Genomic DNA, 24,690 nt, shown 5'->3' on the forward strand with positions numbered 1-24,690 from the left:
AACAGTGGCACTTCTCCAGCTCTGCCCTCTGCCACACACACAGCTTGTCTTGTGGACTCAGGCGGGCATCCCTCCATGGCTGCTGCTGTCCTTGGTGGTCATCTATGGTATCGGAGTCTTCAAAATGTTGGGCTCTGTACTGTAATTGGACGGTACCTTTCCCAATAGCCTCTCCTGGCCTCTCCTCAGAGACTCTAACCTTGTTACATGGGGCCAGGCCTCAGTCTCTTCCCATGACCCCTTCGGTATTGAAGCTTCAACTGCAACTGAGTCTGCACCTTCTCCAATGGTTCCTTATGGCCTGTGTGTGTGAATGTATATGTGTGTATGTGTATGTGTGTGTGTGCCTCTGTATATGTGTACATGTGTGTGCATATGAGTGTGTGTGCCTGTGTGTGTGTGTGTGTACACCACAGTGCAGATGTGGAGGCAGAGGACAGTCTGTAAAACACAGTTCTCTCTTTCTCCAGTGTGGATTCTGGGAACAGATTCCCAGGCTTGGTGGCAAGCACCTTACCTGCTGACTTACCTTACCGCATGACTCTTTTATAGGAGCCGTGAAGACGTTCTGGATGTAGACAGTGCCAATGGTCATATAGTCCCTGAAGTGGACCAAAAGCAATGAACTACAAGCTTTAAGGCAAATTTTAGGGCTTGTGGCTTATATCTCAATATATTCACATTTTGACAATTTCACATATACATACAATGTGTTTCGATCATATTCTCTTATTACTTTCTTTTATTCCCTCCTTCTCTTACTAACTCCCCTCTTTCCCCCAGCTAGTCCCCCTTCCAGTCTCTCTGTGTGTAGCACACTGAGTTCAATTGGGATCGATTGTCTAGGTGTGGGTGGGAGGAGAGTCACCATAGACCGACAACGTATCAGTCCACACTACTGAGGAAGACAGCTAACTTAAAGATCACTCTTTTCTCGGGGACTCCCAATTGGAGAATGGTTTCTTAATGTGTCCGGGCAATGTCCCCTGGCGCAGACAGCGTGAGTCCTGTCACTGGCTGGATGAGCTGGGACAACTTTTGACATTTCACATAGGCTAGCCCTGTGCTTTTGAGGGATACTGAGGGCCAAGCACCAGAAATAAAGTCTTCATGTGAGAGTCTAGGTAAACCCCCGAGGCACCATGACTCTCTGAGTCTGACACCAGCCTCAAGCCCACAGACAAGGGGCAGCTTCTCCTTCATTTTCTGGGGGCAGTTTGGAAGTGTTCAGAGCTGCTTCACCACAGAGACAGAGAAGCTGTGCCTAAACTTGAGACACAAGAGCCAGAAAGGCCGGTTGGCTCTAGGCCAGGGCCTCCCCTGAAGCAGAGGGTGGAGCAGGAAGGAATGACTGTGGGTTTTAATCCCCTGTGCACAGAAAGCTCTCTGGCTGGGGAGCCTGTCTGACTTTCTGCAGTGGACAGTTTCCCTGGCCAGTTGGTGCTGCCCCAGGTGCTCCCCTTGCGGCCGGGGGTGGGGTGTTCCACAGTGGAATCCCACAGTCACGTGCAGTGTGCAGGGCCATCAGTCAGTCACTTCACTTCCTGTAGGCTATAAGGAGAAACCAGAGTCTAGACCTCTTAAGTGCGACTGGCAGCTAGTTGTACTTTGTATGCCTGAGTCCAGCTAAGCCCCTGTGAGGGATGAGCAGCCGTGGGTGAGAGTCAGAGTCGTCTGCTCTAAATATACACACGAAACGAGTAGTTTGTCCTGGCTAAACTGGTCCAGTCATTTCACTGTGGACTTTGCTGTTAATTTTGGCCCAAGAAATGGCCATTGCGTAAACAGTCTCACGTAGCAGAAAGCCAATGTTTATGCCTGGAAGCCACTTTTCCCATTTCTGCCAGAGTAGAGTCACACCCTGCCTTTACAGCCCACCCAACTCACCCTCGTCCCTGCCCTAGCCGTCTCGAGAGTGTGCCTGCTCTCTCCCACCCTCCCTGTTGGGCCCTGTCCTTCATGTAGAGACGTGAAGGTCAAGTTGTTAATGTGCCTTGTAGCCTCTCATCCCCTAGGACCCCGACTTCTCTCAGCTCTTGTCATGGGCAAACTTCTCCAGCCTCTGACACTGTCTCAACCTCCTCACTCCGCCCTTTTACTGTAAAGCTCCGTTAAAAGCCTAGAGAATGCACTTTTATCTTACACAGGACACCTCGGCCACACTCACAGGTCATTCTACCAGAAAATAAACACCAGGCCCCATTGCTCATCAGGCTGCTCTCCCTTACACCCTTCCCACTGCTTGTCCAGGACCCACATGCTGGTACTCTCGAGGGGAGAAGCCAGTATTCTGAGGGAAGTAAGGGTAAGAAAAAAAGACTGTACTTGACCAGGACCACAAACAATGGCAGCCACTCAGAAAACCCCACCTTCTCAGAGACTGAAGGACAAAAGTCAAGCTGACACCCCATGGGGGTCACAGATGCCCTGCATGGGCTGAGAAGGAAAGAGAATCACACTTGAGATGGCTCCATCTCAGTGCTGCCTGGGTGGACCGAACAGGACCTAACTGCCAGAGGCACATTTCTCCTGGCCAACCTCCTCCAACTCCTGCCTTCTCATTATAATTATTTATTTATGCTCCTTCCGGTGCTCCCTTCTAGTCCCCTCCTCCGCAAGGCCCTCCTCACCCCCTTCTCCTCTGAGAGAGTTCCCCCTCTGTATCCCCACCCCCAACCCCCACCTGCAAATCAAGTCTTTACCAGATTAGGTCCCTCCTCTCCCACTGAGGCTACACAAGGCAGCCCTGCTGGGGAGCGGATACCACAGTCAGGCTACAGCTTTAGGGACAGGCCTCCACTCCAGTTGCTGGGGGCCCCACATGGAGACTGAGCTGCACATCTGCTACATATGTGCCGAGGGCCTCATTCCAGCCCATGTGTGTGTGTGTCTGTGTGTGTGTGTGTGTGTGTGTGTGTGTGTGTGTGTGTGTTCGTTCTGTGGTTGATGGTTCATTCTCTGAGAGCTCCCAGAAATCCCGGTTAGTTGACTCTGTTGGTCCTCTTGTGGGGTTCCCATACCCTTCCACTGGCTTCTTTATCCACCATATGGGACTATAGAGGACGGCCAGTGTGAGCAGGTCAGAGCCGGGCATCTGCCGTCTTTCCCATGCTCCCCACGAAGTGCCTTGAGAAGGCTCTCTCACCGAGCTGGAAGCTCACAGTTTCAGTCAGGCTGGCCAGCCAGGGAATGCTCGGGAGTTACCTGTCTTCACACACCTCCCTGCACTACTGGACTTACAAACCTATCTCTTTACACGTGTGCTAGACTCGAACTCAGGTTACCCAGAGAGCCATCTCCCCAACACGCCCTGCTCCTTGTCTTTCTTACTGTGACATGTCTGAAAGCGACAGAAAGGGTAGAGTCTAGGCACCATGTTGATTTTGTTGTTATAGTTGTTTATTTTTATTATTTTATACATATGGGTGTTTTGCCTGGGATCTGTGCATCCAGAAGAGAGTGAAGGGTCTCCTGGAATTAGAGCTACAGATGACTGTGAGCTACCTTGTGGGTGCCGGGAATTAAATCCCACGGCCCTCCAGAATAAAAGCTGGCACTCTTAACCACAGAGCCACCTCTCCAGCCCTTTGCTTTGTTTTGTCAGAGAGTGTCTTGCTACATAGTTCAATCTCTCAGCAATTCTCCTGCATCAGCCTCCCGAGTATTGTGTGTCTTAAACTGTGAACGGTGACCCAAGTAGAGAAGGGTGTCGATTTGGAGACCCAGAAACACGGCTGCAACAAAGGCTTCTGAGTTGGGGTGACCAGAAATCAACTCAAAGTCAAACACAGGATTCGAACATGTTTCTGGCGTTGCTCATTGGTGTGGTATGTATCGGTTCCACAGCGCCTGGGCCTTGAGCTCACTGCACAGAGCAGACAGGCATCATCAGGTCAGGATCTCTCGATATGGCCACCTGAGACACCAAGGCTCAGGCTGCAGTCTCTGATGAATCCTGGTGCTTCTGTTAACTGCTGTGCACTTAAAAAAACATGGTGACTTCATTATGGAGAGCAAAGATATTTAATATTTTCTAGCCACCTCTCCGCATGTAAGCACCAAATTAGTATAGCTTTAGATGTGTCAGCACGTCTGACTTTAAAAATTGCTGTCTGATTTGTTGACACGAGTTTCATTTTAAAAAGCGATTGAATGAGTTTCGCCTTAGGATTGAGAAAACATTTCCAACAACTTCTGAAATGGCCCTAAACACATTCTGCACTGTGTGGTTTTGGGAGGCAGCATATTCAACACTGACAATTATAAAATTAAAACACCTGTCAGTTCTGGAAGCTGTGGTAGATGATCTGAATCATGCAGTAACAAATATTCGGCAAAGACAGAATTCATTATAAGAAAATAAACAAGCACAGTTATCCAATTTATGTGCAGAATTGCTTCACCTTCGACAAATAGTAAAATTACATATCACACCATCAGAGACTTATTATAACACAATGTGTAATCAAATAGTTATTTTAAACACTTAAACACTTTGTTTCTTATTGATGAATGCTGTACTTATACACATCTATGCTTTATACACCAACTTCTGGTAAAGACTTGATGTGCGCGGGGAGGGGCAGGGGGAGCACACCCTCTCAGAGGAGAAGGGGGTGGTGAGGACCTTTCGGGGGAGGGGACTAGAAGGGGGCACCAGTTGGAGTGTAAATAAATAAATAATTATAATAAAAAGATGGGGGTTGGGGGAGGGATTGATCAGGAGAAATGTGCCTCTGGCATTTAGGTCTGTGTTCAAAAAGATATATAAGCCAGCATATATATATATATATATATATGTATATATATATATATATATATATATATCATGCACATTCCACACAATGCACATACACACACACACACACACACACACACACACTATCCATATATCCCCATTACCACACCCCAGAAACCATAATGCATATACCTATGCACACAGACACTGGCTGTGTATCAATAGGCACACACACTCATACATGATGCTCAGGTTGTCCACATGCATACAGTGGCACAAATACAGCACACACCCGCACGTATGTGTGCACACAGATACACACATACATGCACACAGAGTAAAGCCTCATGGAAACAGAGACTGTTAGCTCTCCTCTGGCTAGCCTGGATGGCTTTTGCCAGGGCCTTACCAGCACCTGTACCCAGAGGGATCTGCTGAGCCTCCACCTATGGTCACTGGGAGACAAGAAGGTCCATGTGAGGCAGGCCAATCACTGCTCAGAGCCTCCTCCTCCATGTAAGGGTGTTCCCCTGAGTTCAGTATGACTTGAATAAAGGCCTCTGCCTTACCCACAGTGGTAAAGCCACTACAGGAAGTTCTCTCAATCCTTGTGGCCTGGAGGCAGCCTGATGTCGCCCCACCCCTCCTCCTGTTTTCTCAAGCATCACCTGCTATTTTGGGAGGGTGAAGGACACATTTTCCCGGCTCTCTTTGCTCTCCACAACACCCAGCACAGAACCGTGTACACAGAATATCTTCAGCCACTGGATGCCTGTGAACTAAATTCAGCAAATGGAAACCATAAGTACCTGTTACCAGGCCACCACTCTTACAAAACACAGATTCTTTTTTTTTTAAGATTATTAATTATTATATGTAAGTAGACTGTAGCTGTCTTCAGACACACCAGATGAGGACATCAGATCTCATTATGGATGGTTGTGAGCCACCATGTAACTGCTGGGATTTGAACTCAGGACCTCTGGAAGAACAGTCAGTGCTCTTAACCACTGAGCCATCTCTCCAGCCCCAAAACACAGATCCTTAAACATAAGCAACCCCTTCATTGAAATGACTGTTCAGTTATCATAGGCAAGGACAAGGCCATAGCTCAGCAGTAGAGACCTTGAGTGAGGCATAGGTTTGATCTCCAGCATGACAAAAAGGAACACACACACACACACACACACACACACACACACACGCATACACATACTCACTGGGGGGCATAGGAAACCTCCTATTAATGGCATGTTATTTTTTAAAATTACATTGATAGATGGATGGATGGATGGACAGATGGATGGATGATTGATTGTGTTCATGTGTCATGGTTCATGGGCAGAGCAGAGGACAACTTGCAGAAGTCTGTTCTCTCCTTGCATGTGGGTTCCAGGGAGACTGAACTCAGGTCTTCAGGCATGGTGGCAAACCTTAACCTCCTGATCCATCTTGCAAGCCCATTTGATTTCCTCCTCATGAACTGTAGTGATGGTTTATGGCATGTAATTTTCATTCCTTTCTCTTCCAGGGTCAGAAAGCATGGATAGAGAAGACATTTTGCAAAAGGGAATGCATCTTTGTAATTCCCAGTACAAAAGACCCTAACAGGTACGTTGGATGCTATTGTAGAGACATGATCTGAGTCGGGGCTGGTCTGGCATGTCTCAGCAACTATTCTTCTAATGTCTGCGGGAGAAGGGAGAGGAGGCAAGGACATACTAGACTCTCTCCCCACCAGAGCCATTAACACAGAGTCACTGGGCTAATCAGCTCCTCTTTTGAGAGGTAAATGCCTTGGCAGAGGACTTTTCTTTGCAAGTCTCTTGTGAGCTCTCTCTCTCTCAGCCAGATGTGAGCAAGATCTTTAGACAGTTTCAGGATATCTTCCAGAGCCTCAGCAGTCCAATCCTCTAATTTATTTATACAAAAAGGAACTTCTATCCTTGGGAAAGATGTGAGTGGCTGAGTGAAATGACTATGGCCCTTGTTCACAAGATGGCCAGCACTTTCACTTACCCGTCTGAAATGCACGCTATAGGGTAAACAGAAAGCCTTCCAGAACACTCCAAGCAATCTGGAGGATTCAGCTGAAACATATCCTCTGAGAGAAAAAGCTGAGGCTAAGCTGAAGGGTAGGGGAGACTTATCCATAGGCTCTCCCTACAATTCATGTGAGCAGGGTCACTGGTGCAAAATGACACAGATGCCTGGGCATCACCTGGTTCAGATTTGCTTGGTGTCTCATGTCCTCAAGCTCCCTGTTCCCCCCACCTCGTACCCTGCAGGCCTTGCTCCTCACCTGAACCCTTGTATAACTAGGAGAGAAAGAGGCCCTCCATCACAGGCCTTCTCTTTCTTCATCCCAGCAACTGAGAGGTGAATAGCTCTGTCCCTCCTCCTCCTGCTATGATGGACAAAGGTCTTTGAAACAATGAGAAAAAGCTTTCCTCCTTATTCCCCAAGTCACATGACTTTGTTATAGAAAATAGAGAGAATCAAGTCCTAAAATCCACATGAACTTTTGTAAGAAGGGAGGGAAGGAGAGAAAAGAGGAGCAATGCTTTGGTAAATATTATTTTGAGGGTTTTACCCCACTTAGACCATATAGTTTCTGAAATAAAAGACGCAGAAGCCTTAATATTTATAATAAACTTAAAAGCAATAGAGCTGGGCAGATATCAGCCCTCCGTGCTATTGTGTCTACTTCCTTGTCAATAACCCAAGATATCACTTGCCATGTTTCACCTAGACTACTCCTACTTCATCGCTCATGATATACCTAGCCGATAGCAACTTCTCTCTCTTTCCTCTTATTCTTCTCCTGCTCCCTGCCTCGGACCCCAAGCTGGGGAACCCTCATTCTGTCCTCTCTCTTCTGCCCAGCCCAGACTTTAGGCATCTTAGTAACCGATCAGGAATAACTTGGGGTGGGGGGTGGGGGGTGGGGGGAAGGTTCACACAACAAAAGTTGGTGTCCGTGAAGATTTCGGGTAGAAAAAAGGTTTCACTGAAACAAACAAGCAAACAAAAAACCTTGAAGAACCATGCGGCACCCTAGAATTCCAGAAGGTCACTTGTCTGTTCCAAGGCTATGACTATACTTGCTACAAATTGTTCAGCAATGTTCACAGGGCCCTGTTCATGTTCTTGAGGCAGTAGAAAGATAACCAGTCATCCAGTGAGAAAGAACAGCCATGCAAAGTGTTGCAAGCAGACTGGTATATAAGTAGTGATGTGTTGCTCTTTGAGAAATGGGCATTTCAGGGGACACCTCTGTCCCTGATAAAGCTGATAACTAAGATATTCCTGGGGGCCCTGGCTGGTGCCAGCTTGTCCGCTTAGGCTACCTTACACTCACTGGTTGGATGGAAGGAAGGAAATGCTGCTGAATGGCCTGCTTTGCTTTGCTTTCAGATGTTGCTGTGGTCAGCTCACTAACCAGCACATCCCCCCTCTGCCGAGTGGGGCTCCCAGCACAACAGGAGAGGACACCAAGCAGGCAGACACGCAGTCCGGGAAATGGTCTGTCAGCAAACACACCCAGAGCTACCCAACAGACTCCTATGGGATTCTTGAATTCCAGGGTGGGGGTTACTCCAATAAAGCCATGGTAAGAGGGGTGATGGGGTGCTGTACAAAGCAACTTAGCCTTCACTAGGGCCTGTCTCCTGGCCCTTAGGATGCAGAGACCTAGGTCTTCTTCTGGCTTACAGCTCAGCTTTCATAGGCACATTACTGCAAGTCCATGAGATGGTTCTGTGCAGATGGATTTTACCCATTCATCAGAACTTGACATCACTGTACATGCAGCCTTGGAGAATCTACCCCAAGCTCTGAACCTAATGTACAAAGCACGCCCAAGCCTACCCTTGCACACATGCGCCTTTGCCCCATCCCCAGTGTCCTCCTTTGCTTTGTATTGCTATGATAGATACTGCGACCAAAGAAACTTAAGAAGAAAAAGGGTTTATTCCATCTTATGTTTCTGGGTGATATAATAGGTCATCTCTGAGGGAACTCAAGACATGAACCTGGAGGCAGGAACTGAAGCAGAGGCCACAGAGGAGTGCTGCTTACTGGCTTGCTCTCCATCACTTTCTCAGCCTGGTTTTTTTAATACAGCCCAGGATCACCTGCTCAGGGGTGGTACCCTCCACACTGAGCTGGGCCCTCCCACATCAATTACTAATCAAGAAAAATGCCCTACACACTTGCCCACAGGCCAGCCTGATAGATAAAAAGCATTTTTACTCTCTCTCTCTTTTTAAAGAATTATTTATTTTTTTATGTATATGAGTACACTGTAGCTGTCTTCAGACACACCAGAAGAGGGCATTAGATTCCATTATAGATGGTTGTGAGCCACCATGTGGTTGCAGGGAATTGAACTCAGGACCTCTAGAAGAGCAGTTAGTCTCTTAACCACTGAGCCATCTCTCCAGCCCAAAGTATTTTCTCAATTGAGGTTTCCTCTTCCCAGATGACCCTAGCTTGTGTCAAGTTGGCAAACAAACAAACCAATCAACCAGCATACCTACTGGTGAGAAAGTTGTTTAAAACAATATTAATAACCAAGGGCTCTCCATCCTTCTCAGTCCATGTGGAGTCTCTGCAAGCATTTTCCTCTGAAGTCAGCTTCCCTGTGTCTTCCCTTCTCAATAAGAGGAAGGAGGCAGTCTCTCATAGTTTGCCATAGGTAGGGCTGCTACCTATATTTCATTGGTCTAACATTATGATTCAAATACAATTGTTATGTTCTGAATACCACAATATAAGGTTCTCTGGGATGGCTTCCTGTATATTAGCATGGGCACACATAGACAGCCCAGAGGGGCCATGGCCTCTGGACACTAATGTCTTTTTCACCCTGAAGAGAAGAAGCACCACTTTCATGACCATGACCACTTTCTTCCTCACTCAGCGATAGCATTGCTCAACATTCCAGACCTTTGTTCTAGCCGAGTCAGTTTGGAAATGATTCTTTCAAGGCCAAGTTTGCAAATAAGTCACAAGGCACTCAGGTATGTTTGAATGTCAGACAAAAGAAGAGACCATTTTTAGTACAACTCTATACCAACTCTTATGTGATGTCCTGCATTTAGTAAAGATACTATGCTAAACCATTTTAGATATTCATCTAAAATTCAAATTTAGACAGGCACATTAGCCTGGTCAGTTGACACTACCATACTTTACATGAGGTGATTTATAAACAGAAATATACTCTATGCAATTCTCAAAGCTAAGAAGCCTCCAATCAAGGTCTCAATTGAGTATAGTTTCTCCCCTTGCTTAATAAGTGTTACCTTCTTTTTTTTTTTTTTTTTTTTTTTTTTTTTTGGTTTTTCGAGACAGGGTTTCTCTGTATAGCCCTGGCTGTCCTGGAGCTCACTTTGTAGACCAGGCTGGCCTCGAACTCAGAAATCCGCCTGCCTCTGCCTCCCGAGTGCTGGGATTAAAGGCGTGCACCACCACGCCCGGCTAAGTGTTACCTTCTTGGTGTGTGCTCACATATGTGAGAAATGAGCAAACCCCTGTGGGCCTCAGAAGCACCATCTCTTATCTACCCTTTACCCCTGCTGCACTAGGATGGAGTTTACACATGTTCCTGTCAGGCTGACACAATCCCCATCTCCAGTTATGGTCATGTTAGGGGTTGGTGCTTCAACAAGGAATTTGGGAGATGGGTAGAGTACTGATCTTCAAATAACACTGCACAATAAGATAACATTTGATAAAAAAAAAAAAGAACAAATTAATGATATAAACCTATATGGTTTGATCTCATAAGCATTATTCTAAGTAAGAGAAGCCAAAAACCGTGTACCTTGTGACTCAACTTAGACAGTATTACTAAAGGTAAAACTCTGGAAACAGAAGCCAGTCAGTGATGCCAGGAATTATGTGTTCAGCAAACACTTGAATCATGGTCCTGTATTTTCCTTTGCTGAGTCGCCCTTCTTTCCCCAGGTTACCTTTAGTCAGTTGGCTGCAGATTAATGCAGAGGGCCCCAAGATATAGAGAGCCTCCAGACACTGGGGGAGTTCTTGTTTGGACACGTGTCATATCCCTGTTCCCCTTTGACAGGGACACGAAGCCAAGCGCGGGCGCGCTGAGCACCACCCCTTCTTTTGCAGTACATCCGAGTCTCCTACGACACCAAGCCAGATTCCCTGCTCCACCTCATGGTGAAGGACTGGCAGCTGGAGCTCCCGAAGCTCTTGATATCTGTGCACGGAGGCCTCCAAAGCTTCGAGATGCAGCCCAAACTGAAGCAGGTGTTTGGGAAAGGTCTGATCAAGGCTGCCATGACCACGGGGGCGTGGATCTTCACCGGGGGTGTGAGCACTGGTAAGAGCGGCCCCGCCCTTGCTGTGAGTCTGCGCTGATGGACTCACTGAAGCTGCAGAGGGCCTCCCAGTAAGAACTGGCTGGAAGACTCGACACAAGGAAGCCTGATCCCAACTGTAACAGCATGTTGAGCTTTACTCAACATGGTTTTTACTATTATCGTGGTTGATTTGTTTAGATAGTACAAACATACTTTTGTTAGGTGGCTTTCCATCACCATGACTGACAGCTGAGATGATCAGTTTATAAAGGGAAAAGGTTTACTCTGGTTCACAGTGTTAGAGGTTTCAGCCTATGGTCAGTTGGACCATTGCTCTGGGCCTGTACATATCTCATGGTGGGAGTACACAGCTCTTCAAGGGCACTTCCCAGTGACTGGCAGACCACAGGCTGGGTCCTTTCTCTTACAGTGTCCACCACTTCCCAATGGTGCCCTGCTAGACACCAAGATCAAACATGGGACTTTGCAGGGACAATCGAGATCTAAACCTCAGTGAGCATAACAGCGATGATAGTGAACCTCTGAGTCAGCTAGTCTGTGCCATTCCCTGAGAATGAACTGAACCATATATGAATTAAGGAACATCCCTGGTGGCCTGGCTCTTACTGATAGCAGAATGTAGCTAGGACTACGAGTGAGACCCAGTGACTTCCAGCTTTGGGTCATAGAAATCCATGCATAGCCGTTTGGGGCTTTGCTCATATTTTCCCTACTCCAGGAGTTAACACAAGATCAATGGTTGTGATGAGCACAGACTTGTGGGATGTATTCTCTTTATGAAGGTTCCATCCCTGATCCACAGGGATTATGGAGGCTCAGAGTAGGCACCCCTGAAGTTCATCAGTGTTGATGTGGCATGATGTGGCTCAGGAGGTCCTGAAATGTGGCATGTGGCTGCTCACAGGTGTCGTCAGCCATGTGGGGGATGCCTTGAAAGACCACTCCTCCAAGTCCAGAGGCCGGCTCTGTGCTATAGGAATTGCTCCCTGGGGCATGGTGGAGAACAAGGAAGACCTGATTGGAAAAGATGTAAGTTTTCTCTGAAGGCACTGACAGGTTTTAAAAAATTGAAGTCTGTATTTTGAGACTGTGGTAAATTTGTATATTGTTATAAGAAATACCAGAGAACACCTTTCACTCATTCCTCTGGTGGAAGGTTCTTGAAAAATGGTAGTATAATCAGGATGCTGACATTGCTGCCATCAAGATACCTCATCAACTGAAGGAAATCTCCTGTTGTCCTTTAATATCTATACCAATCTCCTCCCATCTCTCCTTCCTCCTTAATCCTAACAACCACTAAGGTGTTACATATCTCTATCATTGTTGATTATGTTCACAATGTGGTATCACATAGTATGCAACCTTAGGAGGATGGGTTTTTCCCATATGGACACTCAGATTGCTATGGCTTCCTTCTGTGATATGGATAGACCACTGCAGGTTGTTTAACCACTATCTCTTGAAGAACATCTAGACTGTTTATCTCTGGTCTATTAAAAATAAAGTTTCTATAAAATTTGTGCTTAGGGTGCTGGAGAGACAGCTTAGTGAATGGGTAAAGTGCTTGCTGGACAGGCATAAGGGCTTGTGTTTGTATTCACAATACTCACATATAAATCCAGGTGTAGCGTGTGATTGTAACCTCAGGGCTGGAAATGAAGGCAGGAGGTTCTGGGGCTCATTGTCAGCCACTCTAGCAAGCCAGTGGACTTCATGTTTAGTGAGGGACCTTGTCTTAAAAATAACCTCTGATCTCCACTGGCATGTGTAGCTACCACAGATGCACACACAGAGACACTCACCCGTGCTCAGGATTTTATGTTACTGTTATTTTTCATTTCTCTGCAGTAAATACATGTTCAATTATTGGGCTGCCACTGTCTAAAGCAAACAGTTTTTTTCTTTTTTAATACATTAATTGAGAAAATAGCCTTCAGTGTGTAGGGTAGAGAAATGACACTTAAGTTTACATGTGGTAGCTGAGCAGTGGTGGCACACACCTTTAGTTCCAACATTCATGACAGGCAGAGGCAGAGGCAGAGGCAGAGGCAGAGGCAGAGGCAGAGGCAGAGGCAGAGGCAGAGGCAGAGGCAGAGGCAGAGGCAGAGGCAGAGAGGCAGAGGCAGAGGCAAGCAGATCTTTGTGAGTTTGAAGCTAGCCTGGTCCCACAGTCTATACAGAGGCCTACGCAGAGAAACCCTGTATCAAAAAACAAAACCAAGTTTATATGTTGTGTGTTTACACTCATTTCTTGTGTCTCCTATGACACTTAATATCTAAATTCTGCAGCTTTGATTCACATCATGCTTTCTGTCAGGTAACAAGAGTCTATCAGACCATGTCCAACCCTCTGAGCAAGCTCTCTGTGCTCAACAATTCCCACACTCACTTCATCTTGGCTGACAACGGCACCCTGGGCAAGTATGGTGCTGAGGTGAAGCTTCGAAGACAGCTGGAAAAACACATCTCCCTGCAGAAGATCAACACAAGTAAGTCCTGGGAGGCCATGGGCACCAGCTCGGGACTGACTCTACCAGGGTGGAAACCAGCTGAGAAGGAAATTACCAGAGGGTGCTGATTCTTGCTAGGTCCATGGACTATGCTCAAACTCTTTGCCCTAGCCACCTACCAAATCACCCTCCCAGAGCAGTCATGGGATGTTTTGCCCAGGTTCACAATTTGGTCTGAGACTTACCCTTGCACTATTTGTCATGGTTGTCATGGTGATGGCACTGCCCACCATGTTGCCCTCGGTCTTGTTCAGTGTACTTACTGCTATTATTTTCCTTCATGTTTTATCAGGAAAAAAAAACCTAAAAACTTGTTCCCAAAGATTTGGTATAATTCAGATTGTGACCCAATGAGTGTTGTAGGATCATTACATATCTCTATAGCTCTCAGTCTCCCACATGGACTAAGATGGTGAGATAAGGAAATCCTTGGACTTGGCTACAGGGACATCTGTTCCTGATGGTCACCATACTTGGTGGTCCAGATGGCACAGCTCACTGCTGGGGGGAAATGTGAGGATAAATTAGAGAGAAAGGACTGGCTCCCAACCAGATGAGAGGACCCATAACCTTCTGGGAAATGCCCACATGCAAAACTTCTGCCAGACAATTATGAAATGATCTCACAGAATATTTCATTCTTATCATCACCAGGAATATCTTTGTGCACCACAATCTAGAACTAGGAAAATGTCAGAATGTAAGGAAGTGTGGTATCACTCAAGTGGTTAGAACTGGGGTGCCTACTCCTAAAGGCTATAGATTTCCAAGAATCAGCTTAAACTATTTCTATTAATTCTCTGAGAGTTTTATACAATTTAGTTTTATACAATTATTCTATTCCTCCCCTACTTGTGCCAGATCTACCCCCACCTCCCAAACAGCCCCTGAATTCATGTCCTCTTTTAAAGAAATGACTACTTGACTCCTACTGTTCTGACCATGCAATCACAGGTGTGGGGGCATCCACTAGAGTGTGGTCAACCTATCAGGGCCGCACACTTAAAAAAAAAAACTGACTCCCTTCCCACAGAAGGGAATTTGTCAACTCCTCCCCACCCTCATGCTGGAATACTGACCGGCTTGATCCTGTGCAGCCAGCCACACTGTGAGTTCATGAGTGCGGAGGTCCTAAGAATCAGATCTTGGTGGATAAATCAGTTTGATTTAGTGTTTTTGGACTTGTAAATTCTGCTTGGACCTGTGACCTGTGGGCTTCCCTTTGTCATCCTTTGCCTAGGCCTCTGAGTGAGGCAAGGACAGCAAAGGGGGGCTCAGTGGTCACCTCTACTGCAGAGAGTTCAGAAGCCTAGCCTGAGCCAAGAGCAAGTTCTTCTCTGCTTCTGGAAATGAAGTCGCCATGATCCTGACGATGTAAAAATCCCAAGCACGCTTGGATGGAAATCTCAGAGACAGACGATGCCACCCTGATCCATTTTCCACTATTTCTTTTCTCTCTCTCTCTCTCTCTCTCTCTCTCTCTCTCTCTCTCTCCCTCCCTCCCTCCCTCCCTCCCTCCCTCCCTCCCTCCCTCCCTCCCTCCCTCTCTCTCTCTCTCTCTCTCTCTCTCTCTCTCTCTTTCTTTCTTTCTTTCTTTCTTTCTTTCTTTCTTTTTTGAGACAGGGTTTCTTTGTATAGCCCTGTTTGTCTTGGAACTCACTCCGTAGACCAGGCTGGCCTCGAATTCAGAAATCTGCCTGACTCTACCTTCTAAGTGCTAGGATTAAGGGTGTGCGCCACCACCGCCCGGCTTCATTTTCCACTATTTCTTATTCATGGCTTAGCCCAGTGGGTCCCACCCTTCCTAATACTCTGACCCTTTAATACAGTCACTTGTGTTGTGGTGACCCCTCAAACCATAAAATTATTTTTGTTGCTACTTCATTACTGCAACATTGTTACTCTTATGAATCATAATGTAAATATCTGATATGCAGGATATTTGATACGTGACTCCCCTAAGGGGTAGAGACCCACAGGTTGAGAACTGCTGGCTTAGCCTATGCCATATCTTCACCATTTGCTGGCTGGAATAAACTCAACTGTAATTCTTCTAACAGGAGACAACAAAGTTATCCTGAATCCTTAAGTATCCACTGGGGAAAACAAAGTAGAAAAAGAGAGACTCTGAATTCACTCATTGATAGTCTCAAGGCTTCTTATAGCCCGTGCTGGCAGATTTTATCGGAAGCTCTTGAGAACCATAACATCAAGGACATTTCCTTCCTCTTGTCTCTTGTAATGTTGCTCACAACTACAGAAACCAAGCAAAACCTGATCAGCAGTCAGTGAGCCTGGGTGTTGCCAAGGTCCAAAGCCCAAAACTTCACTGGTCACAGACAGAAAAACATTCAGGAGAGAAATTCTGTCTTTAATTAATGTGTATGGAGTTTTTTCCCAGTTGCTATCCCTCAGAAACACAATATAATAACTACTTTCATGTCATTGCATCATGCCAGGCGTTATGAGTCCCCTGGAGATGGCTTGAGGCACACAGGAGAAGATACATGCAGCTGCTACATCATTTTATATAAGAGTCCTGAGCATCTTGAATTTGGTGTCCAGGGGGATGTTATAAGGTTCTGGAGCCAATCCCTAGTAGATGCCTAGGAACAACTCTATAATATGTTCTGGCCAGGCAGAGATGACATTTTGAAGTAGGCAAGTTTGTCACGAAGCCTCCTCTCCAGCACTTTCCCCCCAGTATTATCTCAGCTTCCAGAATTCTCCCATCACTTCCTGCTGGATCTATCACCAAAAATTTGTCTATTCCTACTGTGCCCTTGAAGAATTATATTATTTATTTATTTTAAATCAGAGTAGACTCTGGAAATAAGCCATTGGCAATGGGCTAATAGTACTCCACGCTTTTACCCCTAAGGTAATATCCTGGGGCCAGAAGTGTTTTAGTCTTGGATTTATAAATTTTGGACATATTTGCATACCCTTTACCAATGATCATCTCCAATCCAAATATTTGGTCTTGGAAGATGTCTTGGGGACGGGTGATGCTCAACCTTTTCTCCCGTATTCGAGGCTCTGGAGGCAGCAACAAGAGCAGACTACCACACGAGTGCCTCTTTGACTTCCCAAACACTACGTAAAAGCCAAATCTATTCTTATATTTCAGGTCTGTTGCTCTTCTTGAGATAAGTGAGGTCCTGATCCTTTTACAACTGGTCACCTGAGAGATGGCGCTTTAATGAATGGTCCAGCAGTGCTTTACTGATAGAGGAGAGGCCCTAGATTGGGCTGAATTCCCCTCTGGCTCAGTCCAGCCCTCCTTATACTGGATCATTGTTGGAAGACAGCCCCTAGCATTTCACACCTAGGCAGGCAGAAAAGGAGCCTTCATAGCAATGCTTTTAAAACTGGCCGGGTGTCCCTGTGTTGGATTCTTTACCAGAGTTGGGTCACATGGGCGTGTCAGGGAGTTTAAGAGTTCTGAAATTTGGAGTTTACAGTGGGGGGCCATGATATGAAGTTCGAATGCAAGAATGAAGACAGTCACCCTTCGCTTGACTTAGTCGAAGCATTGGTCAACATTAGCACTACAAGGAAAGCCCTGTGGCAGGAAGTTTGTGCTTTTTGCTGTTTCGGCATTTAATGCAAGTTGGAGCTGTTCATGTTTGTGTGAGCAACAAGTGTGGTTGTGTTGCAGGGCTGGGCCAGGGTGTACCTGTCGTGGGCCTAGTGGTAGAAGGTGGTCCTAACGTGGTTTCTATCGTCCTGGAGTATCTCAAAGAAGACCCTCCTGTCCCTGTGGTGGTTTGCGATGGCAGTGGACGTGCCTCTGACATTTTGTCCTTCGCACACAAATACTGCGACGAAGGAGGGTAGGTTTGGTGTGTGACAAGGGTGAGCTCTTAATGGCTTTTTGTCAGACTGGGGAAAACATCTGACACCCCTCAGATATCCCCCAAAATGTCTAATTTACAAGGGGTTCTCTTGATCTTCTCTCCTGAGCTCCCGAGATCAGCATGAGAATGCCCAGGAGCTCCTGTTCCTGACTGAATCCTCTCTGCCGACATCTCTCTTACAACTTTATTTTACAGTATTAAGTCTTGCAAAGAGCTAAACGCAGGCCAATTTTTAATGCTGCTTTTAGACTGGGTTGGCTTTTTGTCTCCTGTACACAAATCTCATCCATTAGCAGTCCAAAATCAAAAGTACTGGGTGGGCGAAACTGTCTGGCTCACTTGGGAGCTGATCTAATTCCCTTGCTTCCTTCCCTCTCTTTACCCCTTTGAACAGAGTCATAAACGAGTCCCTGCGGGACCAGCTTCTAGTTACCATTCAGAAAACATTTAATTACAGCAAGTCCCAGTCGTATCAGCTGTTTGCAATTATCATGGAGTGCATGAAGAAGAAAGAACTCGTGAGTGTCTTGAATTGCATTACCAAACAAGTTCCAAGGAGAGAGATCTTTCTGTGTCTAGCTCTGCCATGCTTGCTTGATGGGCCATCTGCATACTCAGTTGACCTTCTCAAAAGGCAGCTTATGAACTCATCCCAAACTAGCTGCCAGTGCAACCCTGAAGGAATGGGAAAAGCCACAGAGCAGTGGTTCTCAACCTGTGTGTCGGGACCTCTTTGGGTGCCAACCTTTCACAACCTTTCACAGGGGTTGCTTAAGACCACTGGAGTAACAATAAAAATAATTTTATGGTTGGGGATCACCACAACATGAGGAATCGTATTAAAGGGCCGAAGCATTAGGAAGGTTGAGAGCCATTGCCACAGAGGACCCAGGTGTATCCAGACCTTAGTGAACATAAGGTGATGCCAATCTTGTCACTCAACTCAGAAATTCAAATCACAAATCAGATGTAAAGTCCCCAGGGAAGAGAGACACAAACATGTCATTAGATGTGATGGGTCACAAAGTCAAATTCACTTCCCTTTGCAAATGCAGGGCTCATTTCTCATTTCTTCCTTCAGCTTCCTTCAACCTTATAAGGCGTAGGCACACCTAGTTCATGAATGATGACATATTCAAAATTCTAAATTCATGTTCACATATTCCTGCTGATTAGGCATGTGTTCACAAGCTCAGATAACTATTTAAATATGGAGCTATCCTGAGGTGCTTACCCTCTTCCCAAGGCAGGATGATAGATTCCAATCCCGGGCAAGAATTCCATCAGCAAGAACAACATGGAAGCTCCTGGGGACTGAAAACTGTGAACATCCATCCAACCAGCTCTCAACTCTGCTTCATTGCTCTAGTCTTTGTGTTCAGTTTTAAAAACAACAACAAAAAAACCCTGCTCAGTCCCCCCCGCACCCCGCATTTTCAATGTCGCCTTGACTCTGTCTTCTCCCCATTCACCTGTTTCCAGGTCACTGTGTTTCGGATGGGTTCCGAGGGTCAGCAAGATGTCGAGATGGCAATTTTAACTGCCTTGCTCAAAGGTGAGCTTCTGGGACGTGGCGATTCTGATTTCTGTCTTCCCAGAGCTGCCTAGCAGGGACTTTGTCAGTAGTGAGAGCTCCTTCACATCCCCACCCCCACTAAGGACTCACAGTAAAAGAACCCCGAGCTGGCCAGGTTGCCCCGGGTGACCTCTGCATGGGTTGCTGGGATGAGCAGACTCTGAGAGGGCTTTTACGAGAGAGGGGGTTGATGGATGCCCATAGATGTTACTAAATTGTCAGAGCTGAGTCCATCCATAGCTGTTCTAGTGGGGCTGCCTGAACATAGCAACCCACCTCTAAGGACAGGCTGCAATCAGGAGTTCATGATACAGGAGGATTGCCCTGGGAAGCACGTGTCCTCCCTGTCTCTCAGCTAGCCTGGAGCCATAGGGACAAGAGGAAGTTCACCACTGTCTTCTTTATGCTGCACTGGGCTCTGTGCTGCCCTGGGGGTTATGGTCCTTGGCTTATCCTGGCAAAGGTTGATAGTTTCAGATTTCTCTCCTTTTCAGATGAGGGCCACAAATTACTCGGCTCCTCCTCCATCCCTTCCAGGAAACCATGCCCAGTTGGCTTGGGATGAGGTTGCCCCTGGCTTTCTCTCAGGAAACATTTAAGAAAAAAAAAAAAAAAAGCAGTATTATTAGCTTGGATGGTCATTTGGGGGCAGGCAAGAAAGGAGGAAGTGATAGGTGCTTAGTTCTGAAACAGTCCCCGGTGGGAAGCCCAAGTTCCCAAACCAGAAGCTGCCAAGCTCAAGCGGTCCAGATGTGAGTGAGGAAAGCTCTGTCTTCTTCTTTTCCAGGAACCAACGCATCAGCTCCAGATCAGCTGAGCTTGGCCCTGGCTTGGAACCGGGTCGACATAGCGCGAAGCCAGATCTTCGTCTTTGGCCCACACTGGCCGGTGAAACTGTTTTTCTGTTGTTGTTTTGTTTTGTTTTGTTTTTTTTTTTTGATTTCTGGAGACAGGGTCTCATATAGTCTAGCCAAGAAGGTGCCTATGTAGGCAAGGTTGGTCTTGAACTCCTGAGCCTCCTGCCTTTACCTCCCTCATGCTGAGGTTAAAGGCATTCGCCACTGTGCCTTGCGGAACTGTTTTCTGTTTAGAATATTAATTGTGACTTGTCACGGTGCTGTATTAGTGGGTCCTTGCTCATGATGTAGATCTCTGGAGATGATCTGAGGGTTTGCTGATCTGGGTAATCCATGAGATTACTGGAAGATGTTGCTGTTTAACATCAAAGAAACAAAGGCTCTGAGCACAGACTCCACACTGAGTGGGTCTTCCTGAGAAAACTAACCACCGAACCTTTCATCATTGCTGGTAAACAAAGGTTCTTAGCGTTTGAAAGAAGAAAATGGATCATTAAAATTAACTGCAGCAATTCCTTCTAGAGGACTGAGTTTTCAGACTATGTTTCATGAAGCTTTGTGGGGGGGTCAAGAGAATGCCATGTGTGATGTATATGTGATATGATCATTGTGTCTGATGTCTCTGGTCTAGTATCTGTGGTGTGGTTTAATGTATTAGATGAAGCAAGTCTGTGGACAGCATGTATGTAGAGTATGTGACTTGTGATATACAGATGTAGTTTAGCATGTGTGGTGTTTGTAGATTATAAATAACATGTATGTAGTACCTGTGTGAATGTGAGGGAATATACACATATAGCTTTCCAGATGTGTGTATATCACATCTGTAGAACAGTGCCTGTCTGTGCTCTGTGATGTGCTTGTGGTATAATGTGTGGGTGAATAATACATGTGGGCATGGGTGGTGTGTGTATGATTAGCAGGTGTGTGTACATGTGCATGTGTGTGATTAGCAGATGTGTGTGCATGTGTGTGATTAGCAGGTGTGTGTATATGTGCATGTGTGTGTGCATGTGTGGGATTAGCAGGTATATGTGTGTGATTAGCAGGCATGTGTATATGTGTGTGCATGATTAGCAGGTGTGTATGTATATGTATGTGTGTGATTAGCAGGTCTGTGTGCATGTGCATGTGTGTGATTAGCAGGTGTGTGTGCATGTGCATGTGTGGGATTAGCAGGTATATGTGTGTGATTAGCAGGCATGTGTATATGTGTATGTGTGATTAGCAGGTGTGTATGTATATGTATGTGTGTGATTAGCAGGTCTGTGTGCATGTGCATGTGTGTGATTAGCAGGTGTGTGTGCATGTGCATGTGAGTGATTAGCAGATGTGTGTGTGATTAGCAGGTGTGTGTGTGCATGTGCATGTGTGGGATTAGCAGGTGTGTGTGCATGTGCATGTGCATGTGTGGGATTAGCAGGTACATGTGTGGGATTAGCAGGCATGTGTATATGTATATGTGTGATTAGCAGGTGTGCATGTATATGTATGTGTGTGATTAGCAGGTGTGTGTGCATGTGCATGTGTGTGATTAGCAGGTGTGTGTGCATGTGCATGTGAGTGATTAGCAGATGTGTGTGTGATTAGCAGGTCTGTGTGCGTTTGATTGAGGAATATTTTATATGTTTGTGCCTATGACAATGTAAGTGAAAGAGAGTCAGCTTGTGTGTGGTCAGAAGATTGTGTATGTTTTGATGTAGGACAAGCTGTGTGTATGTGCACACACATGTCGCCATGGTAGACAGAGTCTTCCATGTCACAACCATAATCACGGTTTCTAAGACCCCAATTATACCATCTACCCAGTTTTCCTCGTGGCTAAAGCAAATGTCATCAATACCCTTAGCACACATAGCATGCGTGCTAAGTGACTAGGACATCCTTCAGCCACTCCTTCCATCAAAGCAACTTCTTTGCTCTGAAAATTAGAGCATAAACTAGACTATAAGGCTTGTAATGGGCTAGAAAGACACATAAGGATCCCAAAGGAATGCCAGAGACACTATTTCCAGCAATAATTGCTCAATCCATATTTGAAGTTCAAAGGAAAGTTTCCTCCTTGTGGATGCGGTCCATTGCAACCCACATCCTTTTAAGGGTGTGGCACCTACAATGTAAATACCCTGTGTTGGGTGTGGTCTCACCTGCACAGCACAGATGACGATCACCTGCCTGTGCTGCTGGCTCTACACACACTCTGGCCCAGAAACAGACTCATTTCACCCCTGTTAACCCATGTGCAGAAATCCCCACAGGTTCTGTCATGCACACCTCCGACTACACCCCCCCCCCCACACACACAATTCCACAGCTCAAAGGGCCAGGCAGGTGGTGCCCAGGGGTAGCGGTGAGGTAAGTAGGGTGGGGATTCTGTTCCTTGTTATTTTTTACTTTGCTATGCTTAGTCTACCATGTCACAACCATATCACATTTTGTAAGACTCCAATTGTATCATCCACCTGATTTTCCTTGTGGTTGAAGCAAAGACCATCAATACCTGGCTTCTTTCTAGGCTACCACTCTTTACCTCTTCTCTGGGATTCCTCCATAATATTCCATTTTAACCTATTATGACAGCTCTAATGTGGAGCATCCACATCTCAAGTGTATGATAGCTATATTCAGCCATCAGCTGCCCTCTTCCTGACAGCTACTGAGGCCCTTCTTCCGAAGTGTAGGCTCTGCCAGCCTGGGCTACAAGCTCTTCTTCTGAGGTTACCCACAGTGCTCTAGGCATCCTGGAAGGTAGCCAGGAAGCCCAAGAGGTGAGCTCATTTGAGCAACTAGAAGATCTCTTCTCATACCAGCCACACATGTAGTGCCTTCTCTACACCCAACAACAGCAAGGCCAGAGCTACGGCAGGGAGATAGGCTGCCTCTGCACACTTGCTCCATGTGTTTTCAAAACTGTGTATTTTTATTCACTAATTTAGGAAATGTTGGTTGACCGTTGCGTCTTGTGTCTGGCGCCCTCGTTTCATGTGCTGGGGACACAGAAGTTAATAGAATTGACTCACAAGAGCCTTTGATGAAGTCTTCATTGGGGCAGACGTGAAGGTGGGAGGTTGAAGACAGAAGGAGGCTGGCGTGGAATGAAAAAACAGATAATTATTGGATTCCAACGTGTAGAAAATGGATAGCGCATAGAGGGTGCTAATTTGTGATGGGATTCCAGGAAAGACACTGCTGAGTAGACACTGGGTGATTGACAGGTAGATGCTGGCTGCTGGGCCATGAGGATCGAGAACCTTCCCTGCAGGGGGAAGGGCAACTGAAACCAGCAGAGGCAAGAAAGGAACAGGCAAAACAAGTGCAGGGAGGTGGGAACGTTATGGTTGGAATACAAAGCGAGAACAGGGTGACTCAGGGGAAGGCTGAAAGCCAGGATATGTGTTTCTGAGTCCTGCAAATACAATCCGGGACTGAATGCCAGGGTTCACAGAAGGCATTTTTGTTTTTAATGCAACAGTAAGTATCTGCTATCCTGTTATCCTGTGGTGGCTGGTGTACACCTTAAATCCCAGCAGGTGGAAGACAGAAGCAGATGGAACACTATGAGTTTGAGACTAGTCTGTTCTACAAAGTGAGTTCCAGGCCTGTAGGGTTACACAGTGAGAGACCCTGTCTTGAAATGAGAGGGAGGGGGAGGGGGAGGGGGGGGAAGCCCTACCCTGTGTGTGTCCACACTGCTTCTCCATCCAGCCATCAATGAATCCTAGCCGTCATGAGTAGCATCACTATGGATGTGGGTGTGCAAGTGTCCATTTGAGTCTTGCCATAAATTCCTTTGGGAATATATCCAGAGGTGGACTTCTGTCATAACTCATAATTAAGTGATAATTCTGTGTCTAAATTTTTGGCAGCTACCAAGATCTTTTCCATAACACTTTCATAATTTTACATCTGCACCCAGAGTGTAAACATTCTGCCTTCTCAGAAACGTGTGTTATTTTCTGTTGTTTTATATTGCTGTTTTACCATAACAGCCATCCCAGTGGGTTAGGATGGCATCTCAGCTGGCTTTTATTTGTGTTTACTTCATGCTGGTAAGCATCTGTGCCGTCCACTTGTGAAATTCTTTGGAGAAACAGCTATTCAAGTGTTTTGCTTATTTTTGAATTGGGTGTTTTGTTGTTGAGTTTTAGGAGTTCTGTATACAGTCTGATAATCCCTTTTCATATTTCTGACTTGCCATATATTCCCTTGTCCTATAGCAGCGGTTCTCTGCCTGTGGATCATGACCTCTTTGGAGGTCATGTATCAGACATCCTGCATAGCAGATATTTACATTCTGATCCATGGCAGTAGCAAAATTACACTCATGAAGTAGCAACAAAATAATTTTATGGCCTGGGGGGTCACCACAATATGAGGAGCTATGTTAAAAGGGTGCAGCACTAGGAAGGATGAGAGCCACTGTGCTATAGGCTGCCTTTACTCTTCTGGCAGTATCAACATTATCACTCTTCCCTTCCCTTCCCTTCCCTTCCCTTCCCTTCCCTTCCCTTCCCTTCCCTTCCCTTCCCTTCCCTTCCCTTCCCTTCCCTTCCCTTCCCTTCCCTTCCCTTCCCTTCCCTTCCCTTCCCTTCCCTTCCCTTCCCTTCCCTTCTCTCTCTCTCTCTCTCTCTCTCTCTCTGTCATTTTTTCCAGGCTGTAGCTGTTCCTACGCCTTTCCCCATGTTTGTGATACAGCAAAGAGGTCCAGGGTAGAGCTGGCCCCATGTTACTTGGAGTCTCAGCCCCCAAAACTCTAGGCTCGATATGCAGTATCAAGCTCCTGGTATTTC

General features: G+C 46.2%; 1 protein-coding gene and 1 non-coding gene across 4 annotated transcripts in view; both read left to right on the forward strand.

Annotated features, from left to right (window-relative positions):
- Trpm1 (transient receptor potential cation channel, subfamily M, member 1) overlaps window positions 1-24,690 on the forward strand; it is a 115,938-nt gene that overhangs the window by 37,173 nt on the left and 54,075 nt on the right. For all 3 annotated transcript variants that reach the window (NM_001039104.2, NM_018752.3, XM_017322013.1), the window contains exons 2-10: window positions 6,270-6,349; window positions 8,156-8,351; window positions 10,880-11,093; window positions 11,999-12,123; window positions 13,415-13,586; window positions 17,269-17,443; window positions 17,862-17,985; window positions 18,950-19,022; window positions 19,831-19,931. In NM_001039104.2, the coding sequence (NP_001034193.2) occupies window positions 6,270-6,349; window positions 8,156-8,351; window positions 10,880-11,093; window positions 11,999-12,123; window positions 13,415-13,586; window positions 17,269-17,443; window positions 17,862-17,985; window positions 18,950-19,022; window positions 19,831-19,931 (1,260 nt within the window). The remainder of the gene's footprint in view (window positions 1-6,269; window positions 6,350-8,155; window positions 8,352-10,879; window positions 11,094-11,998; window positions 12,124-13,414; window positions 13,587-17,268; window positions 17,444-17,861; window positions 17,986-18,949; window positions 19,023-19,830; window positions 19,932-24,690) is intronic.
- Window positions 14,799-14,904, forward strand: Mir211 (microRNA 211). The gene has a single exon (NR_029805.1). It is a non-coding gene; the product is annotated as a microRNA 211 (primary transcript).

Source organism: Mus musculus, chromosome 7 (genome assembly GCF_000001635.26).
Source record: "Mus musculus strain C57BL/6J chromosome 7, GRCm38.p6 C57BL/6J".
Lineage (NCBI taxonomy): Eukaryota > Metazoa > Chordata > Mammalia > Rodentia > Muridae > Mus > Mus musculus.